The 23042-nt window shown below is 36.8% G+C and overlaps 1 protein-coding gene and 1 long non-coding RNA gene across 2 annotated transcripts; both read left to right on the forward strand.

Annotated features, from left to right (window-relative positions):
* Positions 1-6823: 6823 nt before the first annotated feature.
* On the forward strand, positions 6824-7135 carry LOC126609238 (metallothionein-like protein type 3). The gene has a single exon (XM_050277215.1). It carries the CDS (start codon positions 6905-6907, stop codon positions 7133-7135), a length of 231 nt encoding a protein of 76 aa, XP_050133172.1. The 5' UTR covers positions 6824-6904.
* A 5498-nt stretch (positions 7136-12633) lies between these two features.
* LOC126608992 (uncharacterized) lies at positions 12634-21355 on the forward strand. Its single transcript, XR_007618053.1, has 4 exons — positions 12634-13069; positions 13737-13794; positions 21040-21110; positions 21275-21355. It is a non-coding gene; the product is annotated as an uncharacterized LOC126608992 (long non-coding RNA).
* The last annotated feature ends 1687 nt before the right edge of the window (positions 21356-23042 follow it).

Here is a 23042-nt window from a genome sequence, read left to right on the forward strand (position 1 = left end):
TTCCCTAGATTTTAATTTGTATATTGCTTAATATCAATACATATTATATTATTCTATAAATTTTTCTTTTTTGTCTGAATCTGATACATATATTTTTCTTCCAGATATGAATGAATAAACGCTGAAAATTAATTAATTAAAGCCGATTAAGTAAATTAGTACGTACCAGATTTTGCAGAATATATATTCAGAACACCGCCGAAGTGTTGTCTGATATGTTCTTCAGAAGAAAAAACGATGATGACCAATATCTCTGCATCGCCAACGAGATTGAGATCTTATATACATAAGAAGCCTGACCTGCTATTATAATAATCCACCATGCATGCGTATATTATTTTTCGTGTCTAAGAGTAAGAGTGCATGCTCTAAAATAATTTCCAGTAATTACTCTTCCTAAAGCATGCAGTACTCTCAATCAAAACGGACTAATGTAAACTGGATACAGCAGATTTATATACAAGCTAAAATAGATCTAGGGTGGAATTTAAAACATAAAAAGGTTCTATGTATGTTAGGTTGGATTGGAATAACTTTGTGGATAGGTGGAAAGGTATAAAAATTAGGTAACTTTAACGAAAAACTCTCGGTATTGTTCACTTTAACGAAAAATCATATTTTTACACTAAAAAGTCAATTCTAGTACTATTCACTTTACCCTTTATTTTGTACTTATCGTTAAAACTCAAAATTTTCAAACATTTTTCATTAGTTTTCCTTAAAAATTATGCAAAATCTGACTTTTATACGCTTCTTGTCAAATTAAGCACTTTTAGTTGGTCGCAAAATTCAACTTAAATGTAAATGGTTGAGTCTAATTCGGATATTTTTTATTTAACACGTCTGATCAAACAATTGTCGTCCAATAATTTAAAGTTTAAAATTTCTCCAACGATTAAAGTAGATAGTAGTCGCTAAAAATGGTCATTGATCGACTACAAGTAATTAAAAATGGTCATATCCAAATTTAGAGAAAGTAATATTAAACGAATTAAGAATAACTTTGCCATATTCGAACCCAAATGTATATGAAAAGAATTGATCTTCACCTCTTTATAATTAACAACTTTCATATTCAGATATGTATGGCTTTATGATGTTTCAAGGAAGGTATAAAGCTTCTCCGTGAATACATACTATATTTGGACCACCTTTCTTTTTTTTCTTTTTTCTTTTTGTGCTTTATTTTACTTTATTTTTTCTAATTGGTCTTATTTGGTACATCGATCTGTATGCTTTAAGTGGGGCGGCCTTTGCTTGTCAATTGGTTTTGCCACTGCTTATCCATCCATGCGTATAAATTAAACAACGTGTGTGGAAGAACCTACCATCCGATTGGAACAGTCGTCACAGGCTGTCTTATAAGCTTTCTTGAGTTTCTTCTCTGATTTAGGTTACGGTGCATGATTTCACGCCCAAGTAATCTAATCCCTGTCCTAATTAATCTTGTTAAATGTTAATCTTTATTCTGAAAGTCTTGTAATTAGTTTTATGGATGGAAGGACTCTATCATCTGTGACAGGCTAGATTGAGAGGTTACCTTACACTGTTACATATGATCGACAAATGTCTTCATCACCTGCAGGTTAAGGTGGAGGCTCACATAACACCATGCAAATCAACAAAGAAGTGGGATCGACAAAACTCAACACACAAGACCTAGCCTCTTGCAAAACAGACCTGGATGCTAGATTTAGATGGGGCGGATGTCATCACATACTGGCTACTTAAGAGCAAGTCCACTCCTAAAGACTTTGCGCCAGCACCCAGCGTATTTATCCACTCAAGTGAACAGTAATAGACCCCAGTGAACAATAATAAGCCAAAGTATCTTCACCCCTAACAAAAAATGGTCTAGTCAATTTTATTAAAATATTAATATTTTTTATTATAAAATAATAAAAATAATAATTTTATATATATATAAAAAAAAGTCAAGAACCTCTTCTCTCTCAATCTGTCACGCTTCTCTCTCTCTCTGATTTCTCACATCCCTCTTGCCACCTCGTCTTTCTCGCTCTGTCGTCCTTCACTCCTCATGGACTCGAATCTGCGCTCTCTTTCCTTCGAAAGGTAGGTGGCTTTCAGGTTCCACTACCCTCTATACTCTCCCCTCTACATCCCCAACCGGTTCTCTCTCTCTCTCTCTCTCTCTCTCTCTCTCTCTCTCTCTCTCTCTCTCTCTCTCTCTCTCTCTCTCTCTCTTTTCTAGCTCACTCCGGCGCTTCATAATTCCGACGTTGAAGCGGCGTGGGAGATCGTACATGTAGACCTTGAAAGGCGGGGTGGTGGTGGCGCAGAGGGACCGGACAACCAGAGGGGGCAATGAGGGGAGGAGCAGGAGGAAGTAGGATCGGATGTCGACGGTGCCGATGAAGATTGAGTAGGTGAGGAAGAGGAGGAAGGTGAAGATGAGGGCGTCAAGCAACGGGTCACCAGCTTGATTTCGCCAACGCCACTAGCTGTTTTTCTTCTTGCTCAATCGTCTTGCGTTTCCTCGGCACCATTCCCAAAAAACTCACGCTAATAGCCCGGTCCCTGGCTCTGTCAATTCTAGGCTGGTCTGGAGACCAGCTTAGGCTGGGTGCCTGGCAATTGAACAGGCTAGAGTGGATTGATTGAGTCCCGGCCCCTTTTTTTACTGGGTGCCTGCCTAATGGTGTTCCGGTGGAACTGCTCTAAGATATTAAAGCATATGTCCTACAACAGAAACATCTTGAAGTTAAATTCCATTATATTGATCGAATGGGATCATTACTAATTGCATTGATACTTGAATAAGACTTCACACCTAAAAAATTGGAAACAATATGAATAATGGATTGCGAGAACATGTTTGAACCTTTTGACACTTAGAACTGGTTTTGTTACTGAGATGCTTTTATAAAAAGTGGGTATATTAAAAAAAACTAAGCTAAAAAAGGTGTTTGGTAAACACTTAAAAATAGCTCATTGTCACAGTTTTGGGTAAAAAAAAGCTGAAAATGTGAAGCAGCAAAAATGAGCTTATTCTCACAGCACATCAGAAGTTGTTTTTTTTTTTTTTAAAGCACAACAATACCAAACCATCAATCATTGTTGCATTTTATCTAAACAATGATGTGTCAGGAGATTTATGATTACAAGGGCTTTCATGGGATCAATAGAATAATACTTGCGTTTCCAATGGCACATGTTTCACCTTTTACGAACAAAATATTCATCAAGCAAAATTTATAATTAAAATTGTTCAACTTGTTAATCTTCATTTGAAGATCACCCCTCCAAAAAAAAATTATTCGAATCAAAGATTGTTTAGTCATCTAAATGTATCAACATTACAAAAAAAGTAGTCATTACCAACGAAGATTTTCCGAGGGCCCATAAAAACCGTCGTAAAAAGCACATTTTGCGACCATAAAATACAAGTCGTCGGTAATATGACATGAAACAAATTTTTATTACCAACGCACATAATGGACACAGAAAAAGTCTCAAGTTTCGTCAGAAATGCACTTTTGTTTGGCGGGAAGAATTGGCTCCAGTTGTATTAACGATGAGCAAAGTTTTTATTGGAAATAGAATGGTTATTTCTGAAGGTTTACTCATGTTGACGAAATTGATTTAGTATTTTCTAGGGGGAAAAGTCCCCTTGGTAATGTTTTTATATTTTTTTAGGGGAAAAAAGTCCTCTCGGTAATGCCTTTATATTTTTTAGGGTGATTAATTGTTGTCGGAAATAATCATATTTTTTCAAACAAACTTTTTTCTTTGTCAGAATAAATTTTTAAGGCATATGGTTTTGTTGGAATTAATTATTTACTAATGGTCACATGTGTCGTTGGAATATTCTTGAAATAAGTTTAATACTTAATTTAAATTCTACAATAAATAGATCATATAACTTAGAATACATATGGAGAAGATTGGACCATAAAATTAAAATAAAACCATTGAGCAAAAAGGTGTATAATTTAACATAGTATTCTATGATAAAGAGATAATTTGCATGCCTTTTTTAACTCATAACAATTGTCCTGGACATTGAACAAAGTACAACCACATCTAAATTGTGAGTTTACATTTATAATCGTCGAAAGGTTTCGTCATGTTACCTAATATCTAAATGTCTATTTTTTGCAATTTTTTACGGATGCGATATTGGATCATATACAAATAAGTTTGATGGTTAGATCGTTGAAACTAGCTTTGTAGAATGTGTATATCTTCAAAACGATAAATTCAACAAACACTTGAAGTTTATTTTATACTTCCATTAAGTAGAACATAGTGAAAATATCTTAATTGAAGATCAAATTTATTCATCGTACTCTTATAGGGTTAAGAAGTGTATTTGTAAAAAATCATCAAAATTGAAATTAAAATAACTGTTAAATCATGAGTTTTTGTTTATAACCATTGAAATGTTTCGTCTCGTTACCTAATATCTGAATGTCCCTTTTTGGTGATTTTTTACTTATGTGATTTTGGAGCATATACAAACAAGTTTGACGGTTGGATTGTTGAAACTAGTTTTGTAGAATGTGTATTCCTTTAAAACGATAGATTCAACAAACACTTGAAGTTTATTTTATACTTCCATTAAGTAGAACATAATATTTTGTGGTATCTACTAGTGCAAATATTTTAAATTGAAGATCGAATTCATTCATCGTACTCTTATAGGGTTGAGGACTGTATTTGTAAAAAATCATCAAAATCAGAGTTAAAATAACCGTTAAATCGTGAGTTTTTGTTTATAACTGACAAAATGTTTTGTCCCGTTACCTAATATTTGAATGTCTATGTATGCGATCTTGGAGTATATACAAATGAGTTTGACGGTTAGATCATTGAAACTAATTTTGTGGAATGTGTATTCCTTCAAAACGATAGATTCAACAAACACTTGGGAGTTTATTTTATACATTCACTAAGTATAACATAATATTTTGTGGTATCCACTTGTGCAAATATTTTAAATCGAAGATCGAATTCATTCATCATACTTTTATAGGGTCGAGCTTGATATTACGAGCAATTATATATATATATATTTTTTTTTTTTGCACTTCAACAACAACGGTTAAATTTTAATCTATAGTTTATGAGATTATAGTAACAAATTTCGGAATTTACATTTTCACAAAAGTTGTCGAGCTTGATATTACAAGTGTTTGTATATGTTTTTGTACTTCTACATTAATTAAAAAACTATTAAAATCTTAACTACAATAATAGCCATAAGATTTAATCTTACATATGTGAGATTAAATCCTTACCGTTGAATTTAATTTAGCAATTAAATCATAAAAGTGTTTTTGGCGGGCTGCCCAAATTTTGGCATGGCGCCCAAAAACTAAATTGTATTTCCAAAGAGAACGCCACTTAGTGCTTTCTCCTCATTTTCATTTCTCTCTCAGAACTTCTCTGCCTTTCCTCTTTCAAAAACAAAACCCTAGCCTCCATCCTTCATTTCTCAAAATCTCTCGCAGCTTCTCTCTCTTCATCACTTTGTCGCAACCCATGGCCTCTTCTTATTGTCGCTTGCTGCCCACCACCGAAAATTCAAGAACCTAAGAGATCCATTCCAACAAAACTCAAATCCACACCTAATCCTCATCTCTTAGACTCACGAGACCACAGTTTTTCGGCCAATGTTCTAAGGTTGAATGTTTTTCATATTTTTATCATTTTTCTTTATAAATTTGGTTTTGAATTTGCAGATACTTGCCTCTAATGGCCATCCACCTGCACATCCACACTTCGCAATCTATAATTTGGGTAAACTTTGGTTTTAACTTTTCTAGATTAATATGTATTTGTCTCTTCAAAATTGCCATCAAAAGCTTTGTTTTTGGAGAAAATTTCCCCAATTTCATTGAAAACCTTATAAATTCAGCCTTTGTTTCGCCATTTTTCTCACCTCCGTCACTCATTCCATTGATTCGTCTGTCCATTGCCTAGCAAGCCTTGGTAAGGGTTTTCAGAAAGGCGGCATTGGACAACGCCAGTGAAGCATAAAAGGGTAATAGTGGCGGAGGTGGCTTGGTGTGTAGGGTGTGCTGGTGGCGAGCAGCCAGGTTGGATGTGTGCTTGGGAGAGGGGGCAAGATTATGGAGAAGATTAGGCAAGAAAGTGGAGCCTGTTTATACCATATTTAGGGCCTCATATTTAGACCTCGTATAAATACTCGGGGGACTTAAATGTAATTATGTAATAAATGAAGGGGCAAATATGTAATAAGTGAGGAGTCCTTATTCTATAAAAGGACCCCTCACCCTCACAATTAAGGGAGGCCAATTCCTAGGCCATCAGAGACCTCACTCTCTCTCTCAGAGGCTCTGAATCTCTCTCCCTCACTTCTCAGATAAATACATAATCAGTGTGGACGTAGCCCAAAACCTTGGGGTGAACCACGATACATCTTATGTTATTTACATTTCTTGCAGATTCACGGTCGGATTTACGTTGTTCCAAGACCTTCGGTTTTGTGCATCAACATTTGGCGCCGTTTGTGGGAATCGATATGAAAAGTTGTGTCGGTTCTCTATCAATTTTTCACCTCTGCCGTGAATCTGTAGAAACCCAGAACCTTGTTCCAAAAAAAAACTTGAGATTTTCATCAGAGAGTAAGTGTACCTAAAGCTGTTTTCTTTATAGTTGCTGGAGCGCATGACGACAATCACTGCTTCCTGAGAGGTTTTAAACAAAAGGAATCTGGAGCAGTGCAACACTTCTCAGCTACATTGATACGGTGTTAAGTGAGGAAACAAAGAGCTGAAACGAACACAAAGTGAGATTTGAAAGGGACGACAGAAGGCGAGAATGGAAAGAGGAAAAAGACAATGCACAGTAAGCAAAATACCATTCGAGTTAAACCCTAAAACACACTTCAGTTCCAAGTTCTAAGTTCATCTGCAACATGTCGGGCAAGTGCGACAACTGCGACTGTGCTGACAGCACCCAATGCGTGAAGAAGGGAAATAGCTACGACTTGGTGATCATTGAGACTGAGAACCGCTCCATGGACACCGTCGTCGTGGATGCTCCTGCCGCCGAGCACAACGGAAAGTGCAAGTGTGGCACATGCTGCTCATGTGTGAGCTGCACCTGTGGTCACAAAACCCATACAACCAAATTAAAGATGACCTAGACCTTAAGGACGTTTCAACTTCTTCCGTCCGATACCTCATCTCTGGCGTCAACGGCGGTGGCGTGTCGGACAATTTCGTCTCGACTCGGAAGTCTGGGTTCAACCGCGGGTCCTCTGTGATTTCGAACATGCTCAAGAAAATTGAGCCCCCTCGACACCTACGTTATCTCTTCGATGAGCAAGAGAGATTGAGGTGAGAAGAAAAAGCAAGGTCTGCCCACCAGATTGTGAAAAGCTCAATCCTGTAGATGAATGGAGGCTTCACAAACTCCACAATATAACATCCCTGATCATCCAAAGACTCCCAGATCTTGGATCCATATTGGAGAGGCTCAGAAATCTCTTATTGCTTCACAAATTGGTCATCAGGGAGTGTGATAAACTCCAATATTTGCCAAAGAAAGGGTTGCTAGCAACGCTTTGTCACCTATCAATTCATCGATGCCCTATTCAACTGCATTGGTGTGAATGAGACAAAGAAGAGGAGGAAGTCCCATCCAGAAGTGCTCAGTCGCGACCTATTCCCTGCATCTTCTTTATAGGGTGGTAACAACTGAGAAAGCAAAAGTGGAACAAAAGTAGAAAAGAAAAGAGAAAACGAAAGCAAAAGCAAAAAACAAGAAATGACATTATTCCCTTGTCTGTCATCTACCAAAGAAAAATAAAGAGAAAGCAAAATGGAGGCATATGGGGACACTGCAAAAGCAAGGAATAAACACCCCACCAAAAAATGTGATTTACTTTTCTTATTTTTGAATGATGTAATTTATTTTTCGTATCTTTCGGAGATATCTGTATAAACCCCATCAGAGGGTAACAGTAAAAAAAAAAAAAAACATGGCAAAGCCCAAAATAAATGGGCTGGAATGTTGTGTGGAGAGCGAAATCCCATAAGCCCAAAATAGCACCAACCAGGTGACCAAAACTACATCCAGTACTCCAAAATTATTCGGCAACCTGCCGCTATTACTACCAACCAGGTGATCAAAAGTACGCCCAGTACTCCAAAATTATTCGGCAACCTGCCGCTATTACCACCAACCAAGTGATGAAATGTACAACCCGTACTCTAATATCATTTGGCAACTAGCCATTCATGCCACCAACCAGGTGATGAAATATACAACCCGTACTCTAATATCATTTGGCAACTAGCCATTCATGCTACTAACCAGGTGATGAAATGTACAACCCGTACTCTCCTTCATGCCACCAACCAGGTGATCAAAAGTACGCTCAGTACTCCAAATTATACATAAGCATTACTCATGTCATTCATACATAAACATTCATGAGCATCACTCATGACAATCATACATAAACATTCATGACCATTATTCATGTCAACATTTATGAGCATCACTCATGTTAACATTCATGAGCATCACTCATGACAACATCCATGAGCATCACTCATGTCAATCAACATAAACATTCATGAGCATCACTCATATCAATCAGCTTCAAAAGTTTCATTTATAGAGCTCTAGCTTCAAAAGCTTCATTTACAAAAGCTCCAGCTTCGAAAGCTTCATTTACAGAGCTCTAGCTTCAAAGCTTCACTTGCAAAGCTTCACTTACAAAGCTTCAGTGCAGGGTATACAAATACTGCCTCCGAACAACCACCACTTCGGCCCATACATGGATTCAATTTGAAGTCTCCAGCCAACAGACTCTATTGACCGAAGACTTGGGGGATTACATTATGTACCATATATTGGGCCTCAACTGGGCCTCATGAAAAATACTTGGGGGACTTAGCCCATTATTTATGTATTAAGGAGCGAGCCCTTATTCTATAAAAGGGACTCCCTCACTTTCATTAGAGAGCACTCATTATTCATGTATTGAGGAGCGAGCCCTTATTCTATAAAAATGACTCCCTCACCATCATTAGAGAGCATCGCCGCCTATTGAGCAACTACCTCGCCGCGAGCATCAACTCTAGCCCATCATTTATGTATTGAGGAGCGAGCCTTTATTCTATAAAAAGGGACTCCCTCACCTTCAACACCACAAGCCGAGCCAACCAAGGCAACATAAGCCACAAGCCGAGCAGCCTCGCAACATGTGCTACTTCTAGTTGAGCACCATTTCAGATTGGGCACTGCCTCATGTCGAGTATCAGTGCCAGACGCAATTTAGTTACTTCGGCCCACACATGGACTGAATTTCAAGTCTCCAGCCAAAAGACTCTCTTAACTGAAGACTTGGGGGACTACTGTTTGTACCATACTTAGGGCCTCCGTATTTAGACCTCGTATAAATACTAAGGGGACTTAGCCCATTATTTATGTATTGAGGAGCGAGCCTTTATTCTATAAAAGGGACTCATTCACTTTCATTAGAGAGCACTCATGAAAAATACTTGAGGGACTTAGCCCATTATTTATGTATTGAGGAGCGAACCCTTATTCTATAAAAGGGACTCTTTCACTTTCATTAGAGAGCACTCATGAAAAATACGTGGGGGACTTAGCCCACCACTTATGTATTGAGGAGCGAGCCCTTATTTTATAAAAGGGACTCCTTCACATTCGTTACAGAGCACCGCTGCCAGCTGAGCAATCGCCTCGCCACGAGCATCACTCCTAACCCATTATTCATGTACTGAGGAGCGAGCCCTTATTTTATAAAAGGGACTCCCTCACTTTCGTTAGAGAGCATCGCCGCCAGTTGAGCAACCGCCTCGCCGCGAGCATCACTCCTAACCCATCATTTATGTATTGAGGAGCGAGCCCTTATTCTATAAAAGGGACTCCCTTACCATCATTAGAGAGCATCAACTCTAGCCCATCATCCATGTATTGAGGAGTGAGCCTTTATTCTATAAAAGGGACTCCCTCACCTTCAAACGCCACAAGCCGAGCCAACCAAGGTAACATAAGCCACGAGCCAAGCATCCTCACAACGTGTGCTACTTCTAGTTAAGCATCATTTCAGATTGAGCATCGCCTCATATCGAGCATCAGTTCAAGACAACATCTAGTTACTTCGGCACACACATGGACTGAATTTCAAGTCTCCAGCCAAAAGACTCTCTTGACTGAAGACTTGGGGGATTACTGTTTATACCATATTTAGGGCTACGTATTTAGACCACGTATAAATACTCGAGGGACTTAAATATAATTATGTAATAAAGGAATGGGCAAATATGTAATAAGTGAGGAGTCCTTATTCTATAAAAGGACCCCTCACCCTCACAATTAAGGGAGGCCAATTCCTAGGTCATCAGAGACATCACTCTCTCCTTTAGAGGCTCTGAATCTCTCTCCCTCACTTCTCAGATAAATACATAATCAGTGTGGACGTAGCCCAAAACCTTGGGGTGAACCACGATACATCTTGTGTTATTTACATTTCTTGCAGATTCACGGACGGATTTATATTGTTTCAAGACCTCTGGTTTTGTGCATCAACAGAGCCCACATTAGGATTTTGCCCATATACCAGATTCCACCATGTACATCCCTTGCAGATGAGTTGATTCAGGTAAAGAATGCTTTTTTTTTTCGATTTAGATTGCTTTTGTTTACTTGCATTGGAGATGATAGAAATGTTGGTACATTGTAATTGTGTGCTTTTTAGGTAGCTTATTTCAAAGTTATTGGTTTAGTATCTTTATATGAAGAAATGAATTTCTTTGAGTGATTAGACTTGTCATGTCTGCATAATGACTTGGTGTGATGTGTAAGTCCGAAGTTCTTCTAAATACAATGATGTACTAGGTATTGGTGCTTAGACTAAATGTCAGCGAGTGCTCTTCATATCTTATTAAAAATATGAATGAATGAGGAAGACCACATTATGAATTTTCTATAAAACTATAGAGACATGATTACCATTACTAGACGTTTTCATCCAGGCAAAGAGGGTAAGACTTTAACTGAAAACCTACCCAAGGGCAGTGAAAAGGGTTAATAAATACAAACAAGACAATGATTGTTAACACTATGCGGGAAGCATGCTTCACCTACCATGGGGATGCAAATAACATGTTTTGGTTTTGTTGTGCTAATGCATTACTCAAAGCTATATTTCTGTTGGTTTGATATGCAGATAACATGAGACTTTTCAGCTGTGAAGAAAGCACTTCTGCCTATTTCAGTTTGTCTTCAGGATAACCCTAAGGTAGATGTAGCTAACTCTGGTGTTACCAAAATTTCAGGGGGATCAAGTCACGAAACTGGTATACCTACAAAAGTGGACCCTATTGCTCATCGGGGCTTTGGGCCTGGCTTTAATGCATCAAATTATCACTAAAGGAATTATTCTTCTAATCCCGGGCCTGAAAATATTGGAAGCAGTAACAAGATGGCTATGGAAGAAGAGGTGGGATTCAAGTTGTTATGTCATGTTGATAAGGTTGGTAGTCTGATAGAGAAGGGTGGAAACTCAGAGTACAACGCAAGTAGGGGTGTCGATTTGGATGCTCTTCTCGATATATCCACTGATGAGATCGTCAAGCTCTTCCTTGCTAGTTGGTTAAAGTGGACATGAAAAACTAGCATTATAAGACATATCATAGGATTGTAACAAGTACTTGTAAAATTTTTACATTGATTTTTTTGTATATGTAGTTGAATATATGATTATTAATATAAAACAATTCTTTCAATAAAAATTGGCATAGAAAATATTATTAAATTAAAAAAAAATTGTATTTGCATCCTTTTATTTTTGTCGACAAAGTAGGATCAAGGTAAATGTATAATTCCAACGACTTTTGACCCTCACAAATATGCGTATTTTCAACAATTCTTAATTGTCAATAATTGTAATTGCGACGATTGTGTGCTCTTGTTAACAACATTTTACTGTTGGAAAATCATTTTCGACATAATGTTTTGGTTGTAAGAAAATCATCACGAAAGTATATTCGACGACCATATAAGTATTTGCGACCACACAGACGTGTCGAAAATAAAATAATTTTTTCATTTTGAAATATCAATTCCGACTAAAAGATAAGTAGTAACGACAAGCCATAAGCATTGTAAATGAAGTGTGACAACCTGTCCCACTTTACGATTTTATTATTTTTTAAATGAGTGAATTGACGAAATGCCCTCGAGGCTAGATTGTTGACTTTCGTTGATCGCCTTTCATGATGCGTATGAGTTATTATTTTACCATACTCTTGAAGTTCTCGACGGGACGATCACGTAAGCGTACTCTGAATAGAAACAGGAGTTACGATAAGGTTTTACGGAACTACAAATCCAAAAAGTACTTTTGTAAAAATTACTATTTATTATTTTATACATCTCTCATAGTTATTATTATTACTATTTTATTATTGGTTGAGAGAAATGAAGGAAAGGAGAATGATGGACGGAGGAAAGAAGAAAATAGGGGGGTTGTTGCCCAATCAGAGGAGATAAATGAGGTGAGTGAGACCTAGTCGGAAAGAATGAGAGGATAAAACATCAACCAATCAGAAAACAAAGAAAAGAGAGAAATTGCCCAATCAGAAGAGAGGAAATGAGGGGAAATAAGGAAGGAGAGAAAGAGAGAATGAGAGGAACCGGTCGGGTTCCCCTTCGACCCGTTACCCGATTATGACTGGTGAGTTTCTCCAGTGAAATTCATCGTTTGTTCGATGAATTGGGTCGATCCACCACTCCCAATCATCATCTCGGTCCTTCCTTTACCAATTCTACACCAAATTTGAGGAGATTGGGTTTAGAATTGTGGGAAATTTGCACCGATGGGTACGTCAGGCTTCGGGGCGGCGATCCATCAAATCCGAAGGTAACTCTGCCAACCACCACCACTAATAGACTCCCATTAACCTTAGTAACAAGACCTAACCGGTGGTAGGGGCGGTGGATCACCGACGACGACGAATCAAAGCTCACCTATTCTAGGGTTTTCGACGGGTGCGAGCTAAATTGGGGCTTTTCCCAACCAAATTGGACTTGGCCACAGGTATAAAACTTGCTCTACTCATTGGGCTCTTTCTGTGAAATTTGGTAATTTTTGGAAATAGTTAATTTTTCCGACGAGTCGGGGAGGTCGGCCGCCACGTGTTGCGACGCGTGGGCAGGGACACCACTTGATCTCCCTAGTCTAAAATGCGTGCTCTGATTCCATATTAGACATCTGATTGATGAAATTCCATTGTTTGGTTATATTTCCGTTAAGGGCTGCCACTTAGTTATTATATGATTCGACGATCCGACCATTGGATCGTCACCAAACTTTAATACGTAATAGTACATAATATTTAAGGATATTAAGAACTAACAGATTAAGAATTTGATGTACGAATCTTCTCAGATGGGTTTTCTAAGTTTGTAAATCTAAATGTCGGCAACCACTTAATTTTAGCAATTGGCGGAGATCCGACCGTTTGATCATTCGGAAACTTTAGAATGTTGTTCTAGAAGCTTATTGAAACTCTTGGGAATTTACGAATCATAAATCCAAGGTGTGGAACTTCCGGATTAAGTTACGTAGGGTTGTACCTTTGACCGACGATTGACTTTTGGTCAGTGGGTTACAAATCATTATAGAATGTCCTTAGGGATGTGTTTTATGTAAGTTACACGTCTATTGATAAGAATTCTGAGACGTGATTTGATATTTGTTCTAGGCGACGATCGTTCGTGACTCCTTGATTTCGTGCTAGGGAGTTGTAGCGCGGACTTCAGGTAAGTAGGTATTTTCTTTTATATAGTATATACATATTTGTTAGTTTCCATTTATTTATTGAAAGAGAATTTACTACGTATGCCTAGCTTAGACTAATGCTTATAAGAATTAAAGAAATAGCGAAAAATTACGAAGAGATCATAATTTCCAGAAATGTCTCGTGTGACAATGTGCTGCTAAAACGGTAAAACTTGACGGAAGAACATCTTGGAACAATCACTTTTGGTCCCCGATAGCACTAATCTTTTCAAACGCATTAGTGATAATTCTGGATCTTCAGGAGGAAGATCGACTTCTGTTTAAGTCCGTTTTAAAGTAGATGAATAACAACTTCCTTTCCGGCTTTAGGACGTTTCGACCAATGCTAGTTTTTTGAATTTCTTTTGGTGATGTACTTGTCATTTTGACGAGCATAGGCACAATTGTACGAGTTGTTATACCTATGGTCATTAGAAAACCCTGAAGTAGTAAGTATTTTCCCTAAAATTAATGAAACCAACTCACAGGACCAATTCCTTACTAATCATCTGAAACCAATTGCCTAAGCTGGCTCTAGCCTATAATCAGCCTATAGTGGTGTTACTAATTGACGATACTGTCCGATATCCAAGAACTGTTAACCAGTATTCAAACAGTATGATTTCTAATACCAGACATATGTGCTAGTATTTGGGAGTGATACTTTTATACCAGAATGTCGGTTCATAGTTTCAGGGTAGCGAACAATATCAAAATATCATATATGCATTAATTAGCAGTGCGACTGATAGACTGATTAACAGTGACTAACTGAGCTGAAGAAATCAAATTATGGAAACTTAGGAGCAAGTGTTGTAGGAGGACCATAAACTCGCAGTTGGACAGTAAAATCGGAGTACGAGTCGATTTCTCACTGTTAGAGTGATTTGAGTATCAAGGAAGATATGAAGACCTATTCGCATATGGCGTAGTGAAAGGAAGTAGTATGTTACGTCCAATGGCGTACACCTCTAGCGTTATGTTCCAAAATTTTACCTGGGATATCACCAAATGGTGGAGTGAAGTACATCCACGAAGGCGAAAGACCGAACCTTAGGATCGTACCTAGATTTTAGCAACTCAATCGGGTGACGATTAAAAATCATTTAAACCCTACTTTGAGTCGATGGTCTAGCCAACCAAACTTTGTAACTCGAGTTTTCTTCCATAGCCTAACAAATTCATAGTGGTCTTATCGACGACTTTCTCATCTACCATGGCAGTGAGCCCAAATTCTCTAAACACTAATAGTTAGCTTTATACCAAATTCTTCAAACTTGTTTAGAGCAGATACGTTTCTTGGGGAAATGTGCTCTTAGTGGATGATATTCTTTTCTTATTCCTAAAAGGGTTTAGTGGAAGAAGGTTGAAATTCTCACAAAGTGTTATGAAATTCAAGATATCTTCGATCTTGTCGATTTATCGACAATTTGTTAAGCAATGTTTCGGCTATAGTGTCTTTCCTCACTTACGACCGAGGAAAGTTAGTTTAGTTTGGGATGTTGAATATGAGTAAAGTTTCTGACAACCGAATTGTTGTCTCACTTTACCTCTGTTTTACACCTTTCGATGACATGGATTATTTCAAAATCCACGGTGACGTTTTTCTTGGATGTTTCGACCGTGTAGAGGATGCATGGCAGAGTATCGTATATATTTCCTAACATGTAGAACTGTTCAACATGAACCATCTTATTCATGACTTAGAGTCAACAGTTACCATATTTACTTGAAAACCGAATGCCACTTCTCTGTAGAGAAACGTGTCCAAAATCTCTATTAATCTTAGACCTCAAACAAGTACATATCTATTTGAAAAGAATTAGATTTCTAACAATGGCAATAGAGGAACTAAATCAACATCTATGATTACACAATCGTGTATCATCCCCGTTGTGTAAACGTAATTACTATTTACTGCAATAGTGTAAACGTAATTACTGTTTACTGCAATAAAAGACATTATCTACTCCCGAAATGCTTTCGGCCTGTCCTATTTCATTTTAGTTGAAACTCACAAGCATTGGGTTGACGTTACTTACAAATTATCAAGAAATCGTTCGAGTGGTTATACTCACTTTCTGTATCCTAATGGAGATGGAAAATATCACCATAAGCTCTTGGTACGAGGTATCTTGTACATGTGGATTTTACGATGATGTTTTGGTGATTATTGACGGACTTGACAAGTTAGCTTACTTTTTGTTGGTCCAGAGGGACTACATTTTAGATCACTTGAGAAAAATACTCATTCTTGAAATTATTAGATTTTTTTGACGTTTAGATCAACATCTACTTTGACTGTGATTTCATATTCATCTTTTGTGTCGGAAGGCATTCTAGTCACCCTTGGGTACATGTCTACCCTAGTGCACTTTGTACTAATTTTGAAGCAAATAGAATGTTTAGGTGAATCACCCGAACATTTAGATTTTAGTTATGACTATTAATTCCTCAATCACCCAACAAATACTCTGATAAGTGAATCTTTACTGTTGGTGATTGAATGTTCCAAAAGCTACTGTTGTAGCGAGATGTCATGCATTAATTTCAATTACCTTGTATTCTAGATTTGATGGACTTGTTTGACCCTTAAATTCTTGATTGTTCTTCTTGGCCTAGTTTTGCTAAACTTGAGGGAAATTCAATGTGAACCTGCTTACTATGGCGTTATGAATTGCATTGTTTGGTTATATAGGGTGTGTGTGTGTGTGTGTATGTCACTATTATATCTCACTGTGACACGTGTTTCAATTCCAAGTCTTGGGAAGCCTTCTTGAAGACTAGTCACATACCACATTTCACCCTCAGACTAACGATTAGTCTCAAACGAGCTACTCAAACCTTAGTGGACATGTTGCATTTTGTCCGTTCTACAATTAACATGGTTGTAACACATAGTTATCTTTATTTTAGTTGCTTGTAACTACGGTTACAATTTTTTGTTTTGGGTATAGCACTGTTGAGACTTAGTATGGAAATTTTATGCATAGCACATGATTAACAGAAGAGTGTTATGAACAGGTAGTTGAATGATTGAGATTACAATGTAGCAAATTGTGTGCTATTTGTGTTGTCACCCGAGAGGGTAGTACGTGAACGCGATTGAGGCGCTAATTGGATGCTTTATATGTATTTCCCAATGAGGGGCATGATGGTAATATTGCACCCTCGATAATTTGTTACTTACTTATCGAGACAACTGTGAGTTGTTGGTATTACAGGCTGCAAACTGTAATATCGATAACTTATTTGTTGGACTCGTTAAGCAAATAGACAAGTAAGTCATTCTACATTGGCATTTGTATTTACTTATTTAATTAGTTATTCATTGTTTGGGCTCGACCCAAAGATATTACACACTTATCTTCGGAGTACGTAACGCAGCGAGTGTGTAGGTGAAAAATAGTCTATGTTCAATTTTAATTTCAGTACAATTACTTTAACTTTATGGTATTATATATAAATGGGATATGATCAAGGGACAAATATTTTTACAAGCATTTTTACACTTCTTTGGAGCCTTTAGATTTTATAACATCCAAGGGTTCTTATTTATTCATCAAGTGACTTGGATACTTATGTGGATTTTAACTAATATTAAAAAAAGAATTGAAAAAACATAAAATCTAGAAGAAAATTTAAAATATATATATATATGTGTGTGTATATATATATATATGTGTGTGTGTATATATATGTGTGTGTGTGTGTGTGTGTGTGTGTATAAAGAAACCCTAATCGTGAAAATAAGAAAGGAGGTATGAAGGCTACAAAGAAAACCAGGCCTATGTTCTTATATTTTACAATAGGAATGAAGTGCGTGATGATTTTTTTAGAGTGCTAATAGTAGCTTCCTTTTTTTTTTTTTTTTTTTGAACTTCATTGGCTAATGTTAATATTTTCTAATCCTAGGGAACAAATAAAATTAAAGGCATTAAGTTACAGATCCCTGAAGGCTTTGAACCAGATCAGATATGTCTGAATGCTAAAAGCTTCTCAAAGATGAAAAATCTTCAAATAGTTTTTGTAAATAGTAATGTGCACCTATCTGGAGAAATTGATTATCTCCCTAACGAGTTGAGACTCCTTCATTGGCATGAATATCCATCACAAATTTTGCCCAAATGGAAGTTGCAAACCTGGGAATCGGAGATAGAGGTTTCAGACCTCCTTTCTTATTTTCACTATTAGGGTTTCTTCCTTTATATATATATATATATATATATATATATATATATATATATTTTTTTTTTTTTTTAATTTTCTTCCAGATTTTATGTTTTTTCAATTTTATTTTTATTTTTAATATTAGTTAAAATCCACATAAGGATCCAAGTCACTTAATGAATAAATAAGAAGCCTTGGATATTATAAAATCTAAAGGCTACAAAGAAGTGTAAAAATGTTTGTCAAAATATTTGTCCCTTGATCCTATCCCTATATATATATATATATGTATGTATGTATGTATGTATGTATGTATGTATGTATTTTGACGGGATGTTATTATACATATATAAATATTTTCAACTTTATGTTTTATAAAAGCAGTATATTATAGTATTGTAATGAATGAGAAGGAAAGTTTAAGTTTGGAGGCATGAAAAAGGAATCATTGCAATTCAATCACGACAGAATGACAATTTTATGCAACCGCTCTAGCTTGATTTCTTCATTATATATACTTTCTTCCTATCTTTTGGAGTATATTATGTATAGCAAGTGATTTCAAATTTCAGGGATGAAATTTTTTTTCAAGGTGGCTAGCTTTTGACAACCAGTCCCTAACTTTATGATTTTATTAATTTTTAAATGAGTGAATTGACAAAAATACCCTAGAGGCTAAAGTGTTGACTTTCGTTGACCACCTTTCGTGACGCGTACGAGTTATTATTTTACCGTACTCTCGAAGTTCTTGACGGGACAATCGCGTAAGCGTAATCTGAATCGAAATTGAAGTTACGATAGGGGTTTTACGGAACTACAAATCCGAAAAGTACTTTTGTAAAAATGACTATTTATTAGTTTATATATCTCTCATAGTCATTGTTATTAATATTTTATTATTGGGTGAGAGAAATGAAGGAAAGGAGAATGATGGACAGAGAAAAGAAGAAAAGAGGGGGCTGCTGCCCAATTAGAGGAGAGAAAGGAGGAAAGTAAGATTTAGTCGGAAAGGAAGAGAGGATGAAAGACCAACCAATCAGAAAGAAAAGAATGGAGAGAAACTGCCCAATCGGAAGAGAGGAAAGGAGGGGAAATGAGGAAGGAGAAAATGACAATAACCGGTCGGGTTCCCTTTCGACCCGCGACTCGGTTGTGACCGGTCAGTTTCTCTGGCGAAATTCATCATTTTTCCGATGAATTGGGTTGATCCACCACTCCCAATCATTATCTCGCCCTTTCCTCTTACCATTTCCACACCAAATTTGAGGAGATTGGGTTCAGAATTGTGGGAAATTTGCAACGATGGATGCAACGGGCTTCGGGGTGACAATCCATCAAATTCGAAGGTAACTCTACCAACCACCACCACCAATAGACTCCTCTCAACCCCAGGAACAAGACCCAACCGGTGGTAGGGGTGACGGAGCACCGACGATGGCGAATCAAAGCTCACCTATTCTAGGGTTTCCGACGGGTGCGGGCTAAATTGGAGCTTTCCCCAGCGAAATTGGACTTGGCCACATGTATAAAACTTGTTTTACTCATTGAGATCTTCATTTCTATGAAATTTGGTAATTTTTGGAAATAGTTGAATTTTCCGGCGAGTCGGGGCGGCCAGCCACCGTGTGCGGCAACGAGTGGGCAGAGACACCACTTGACCTCCCTAGGCTAAAATGGGTGCCCCGATTCCATATTAGACATCCGATTGGTGAAATTCCGTTGTTCGATTATATTTCCGTTAAGGACCACCACTTGGTTATTATATGATTCGACGATTCGACCATTGGGTTGTCACCAAACTTTAATATGTAATAGTACATAATATTTAAGGACATTAGAAACTGACGGATCAGAAATCTGACGTACAGATCTTCCCAGATGGGTTTTCAAAGTTTGTAAATCTTAACATCGGCCGCCACTTAATTTAGCGATTGGCGGAGATTCGATCATTGAATCATTCTGAAAATTTACGATGTTGTTCTAGAAGCTTATTGAAACTCTTAGGAATTTACAGATCGGAAATCCGAGTTGTGGATCTTCTAGATTGAGTTACGTAGGGTTATGGACCTTACCGTCGACCTTTGACCGACAGTTGACTTTTGGTCAATGGGTTACAAATCATTCTAGAACATCCTTGGGGATGTGTTTTATGTAAGTTACGTGTTCTATGGATAAGAATTCTGAGACATGATTTGATATTTGTTCTAGGCGACGATCGTTCGTGTTGCCTTGATATTTGTGTTAGGGAGTTGTAACGCGGACTTCAAGTCAGTTAGTTTTTTCTTTTATATGGTATATGCATATTTGTTAATTTCCATTTATACATTGAAAGATAATTTACTACATATGCCTAGCTTAGACTAATGCTTATAAGAATTAGTGAAATAACAGAAAATTACGAAGAGATCATAAATCCTACGGGATGCACAAGTATGTGTATGTTTATTGATGCCATGATTATACCTACGGTTATGAATGATATTATGTTGATTAGAACTATCGAACCACTATGGCATGACTATATTTATGTTTTATACTCATCGTTTGCTGCACCAGTGTTAGTGCTCGTCGAGGGCCAGGGCCAGTCTTTCATGTGTATGTTCACATATGCACCACACGCTCGCCTTGGATCCAAGTAGGTGCTAGTCCTGTCATATAGGTTGCAATAGGCAACTCTAACTCGTATGTGATCGCAAATAGCACTAGTCTTCACTTGCTTATAGCACTAGAACGTATATCACTATTACACACAGTCATGTTCATGTCAGAATAACTTTGCATGAACTTGTGTATCAGCATGTGTCGATGAGCACTTGGTTTGATATGTTTGCTTATGTGAAAGTATACGATTACTGACATCATGCACTTATATATGAACTATTGTGCCGTATTGATATCTTGATATTTTGCAGGCTATGGTGAGTATTTTCATACTATATGTAGCATGTATATCTTAGAAACTATACATGTTTTACGGCGAGGGGTTATAACGTTTTCAAAGGTTTTTATTAAAACTTTATTTTCAGGCCTACTCACCCTTGTATTCCCCCTTCTAGGTTTTAGTAGCTGAGCTTTCTTATCGACGAGGATTCTTGACAAACCTTGGTGTAGACGATTACCTTCGATGGTATAATTCTCACCTTATCTTATTGTATTGTACTTATGCTCTGACATCACGTGTGTAATGGGTTCATTCCCACTCACAACGTACTTTTATATTTAGGCACTTTTAGGTTTAAATTTATTCACATATTCCACCACACTAAACTTTATGGCTTCGTCACCTTCCAGGTGTCGGCCAGCACAACTTGATTCGAAGTCCAAGTGGACATTCTTGGTTGGGGTGGGTCATGAAGCATTTTCGACGGCTGGTCGAAAAAAAAAAGTATTTCCAATGGATCAATTTGCGACGCCCAACGAGGGCTTTTTCCCGTCGTAAACATGTATTTGCAATGACAAAATGCCTTTTTCGACAACATTTGACCCTCGCAAATGACCCTTTTTATGTAGTGCAAATAAATAAACGGTTCATCTCGAATATGTTACTTGATAGTCACACCATTGTTTGTTTCATACATTTGGATAACTAAACGATTTCCAATTTAATGACTTTTTGTAGGGATGATCTTCTAAGATTAATGAGTTGAACAATTCCTATTATAAAATTTATACCGTGAACATACATTATTCGAATGAGCTGAGATTTGTGCATTTCCCCATGGGAGGAACGTAAGTATTATTTAACTATTGGATGAAATTGCAATCATCATATATAGTAGTGTTTCTTTAAAAAACTTTATTCATATATTATCTTCACTACAATTAGGTGTATTAATGGTTTTGGATTTATTTAATTTTTTGTTTCAAGAATGATCTATTAATGATGTATTAAAATATAAATGGTTTGGATCGTTAAAAAAAGTTACAGAATGAGCACCACAAGGTGTCCCTCAAATAAAATTAATTAAGGGATTAGCAATGGAAGGGGAATATATATATTCTATGAAGAATCTCTCTCTCTCTCTCTCTCTCTATATATATATATAGATACAGAGAGAGAGAGAGAGAGAGAGATTCCTCATAGAATAATGCTTATGTTCCCCCATAGAGAAACTTGTTCTCCAAATTATGATTAACGTATTTTTGATGTACAAACTTCATAATCAGAACTGTTCATTTTCTTTATATTCATCTAAATATCATATATGCAAAAATTATTCAACTTGGTTGATCTTTAGATGATGATAAAGAGAAAGAAAGGTTTCGATTAGGATGTTCATACATCAAAAATATGGTAATCACAAGTGAGGAGACAAATAGGTTTTTCCATGAGAAACACAGGCATTATCCTTCTTCATATGATATTTATATTGATATTAAAAAAGATATATACACCTATAGGTACCTTATCGAAAACCAATAGAAGGAAATTTCCAAGAAGCTTCGTGTATATATATTGCACCAGAAGGAAATTGAAGTTACTGGGTCAGTAGTAGTGACTCAAAATATCTAATCAGCTACACGAAAAAATGCAAGATGATCATATATACTTGTGTTTGATCTTCTATTCCAGATGTCGAAAAATGAGAAGAACAATTTCATTAAAAAAATAAAAAATAAAAAATAGTAAAAGAACAAAACATGATTGGCAAAAAGATATATAGCTTCTTGGAAAAGAGGCCTTTGCATCAATCTATTTTCTTCCTAACAATTTCAAGACATGTATCTTCCAAAAACGAGTAGTATGTATAATTAAAAATGTACTGACGTACTTACAGTGATGCAAATATTTCGAGCGATCAGAGAATATATCATCAAAAGTTATGGACTGAATAATTCTGTTGCATATATTTCCTTTTCTGTGTGTGTAATATGACTCGATTGTATCAATAGTACTGAAACTTCTGAGGATGACTGTGGGCCGGAGATGGGATTTGTCATAATAATTTAGACTCAATAACTAACTTTCAGAACCACGAGATGGTGACACAGCAGTAAATGACGGATTACAAGGTTTCCTTAAAACTAAGCACTGAAGGTTTCGAGGTTCGAAACCCTT

Source organism: Malus sylvestris, chromosome 16, assembly GCF_916048215.2.
Source record: "Malus sylvestris chromosome 16, drMalSylv7.2, whole genome shotgun sequence".
Taxonomy (NCBI): domain Eukaryota; kingdom Viridiplantae; phylum Streptophyta; class Magnoliopsida; order Rosales; family Rosaceae; genus Malus; species Malus sylvestris.

What these genes read in the sequence shown, in the direction of transcription:
- LOC126609238 (XM_050277215.1), top strand. Translation starts at nt 6,905, where the DNA reads ATGTCGGGCAAGTGCGACAACTGCGACTGTGCTGACAGCACCCAATGC.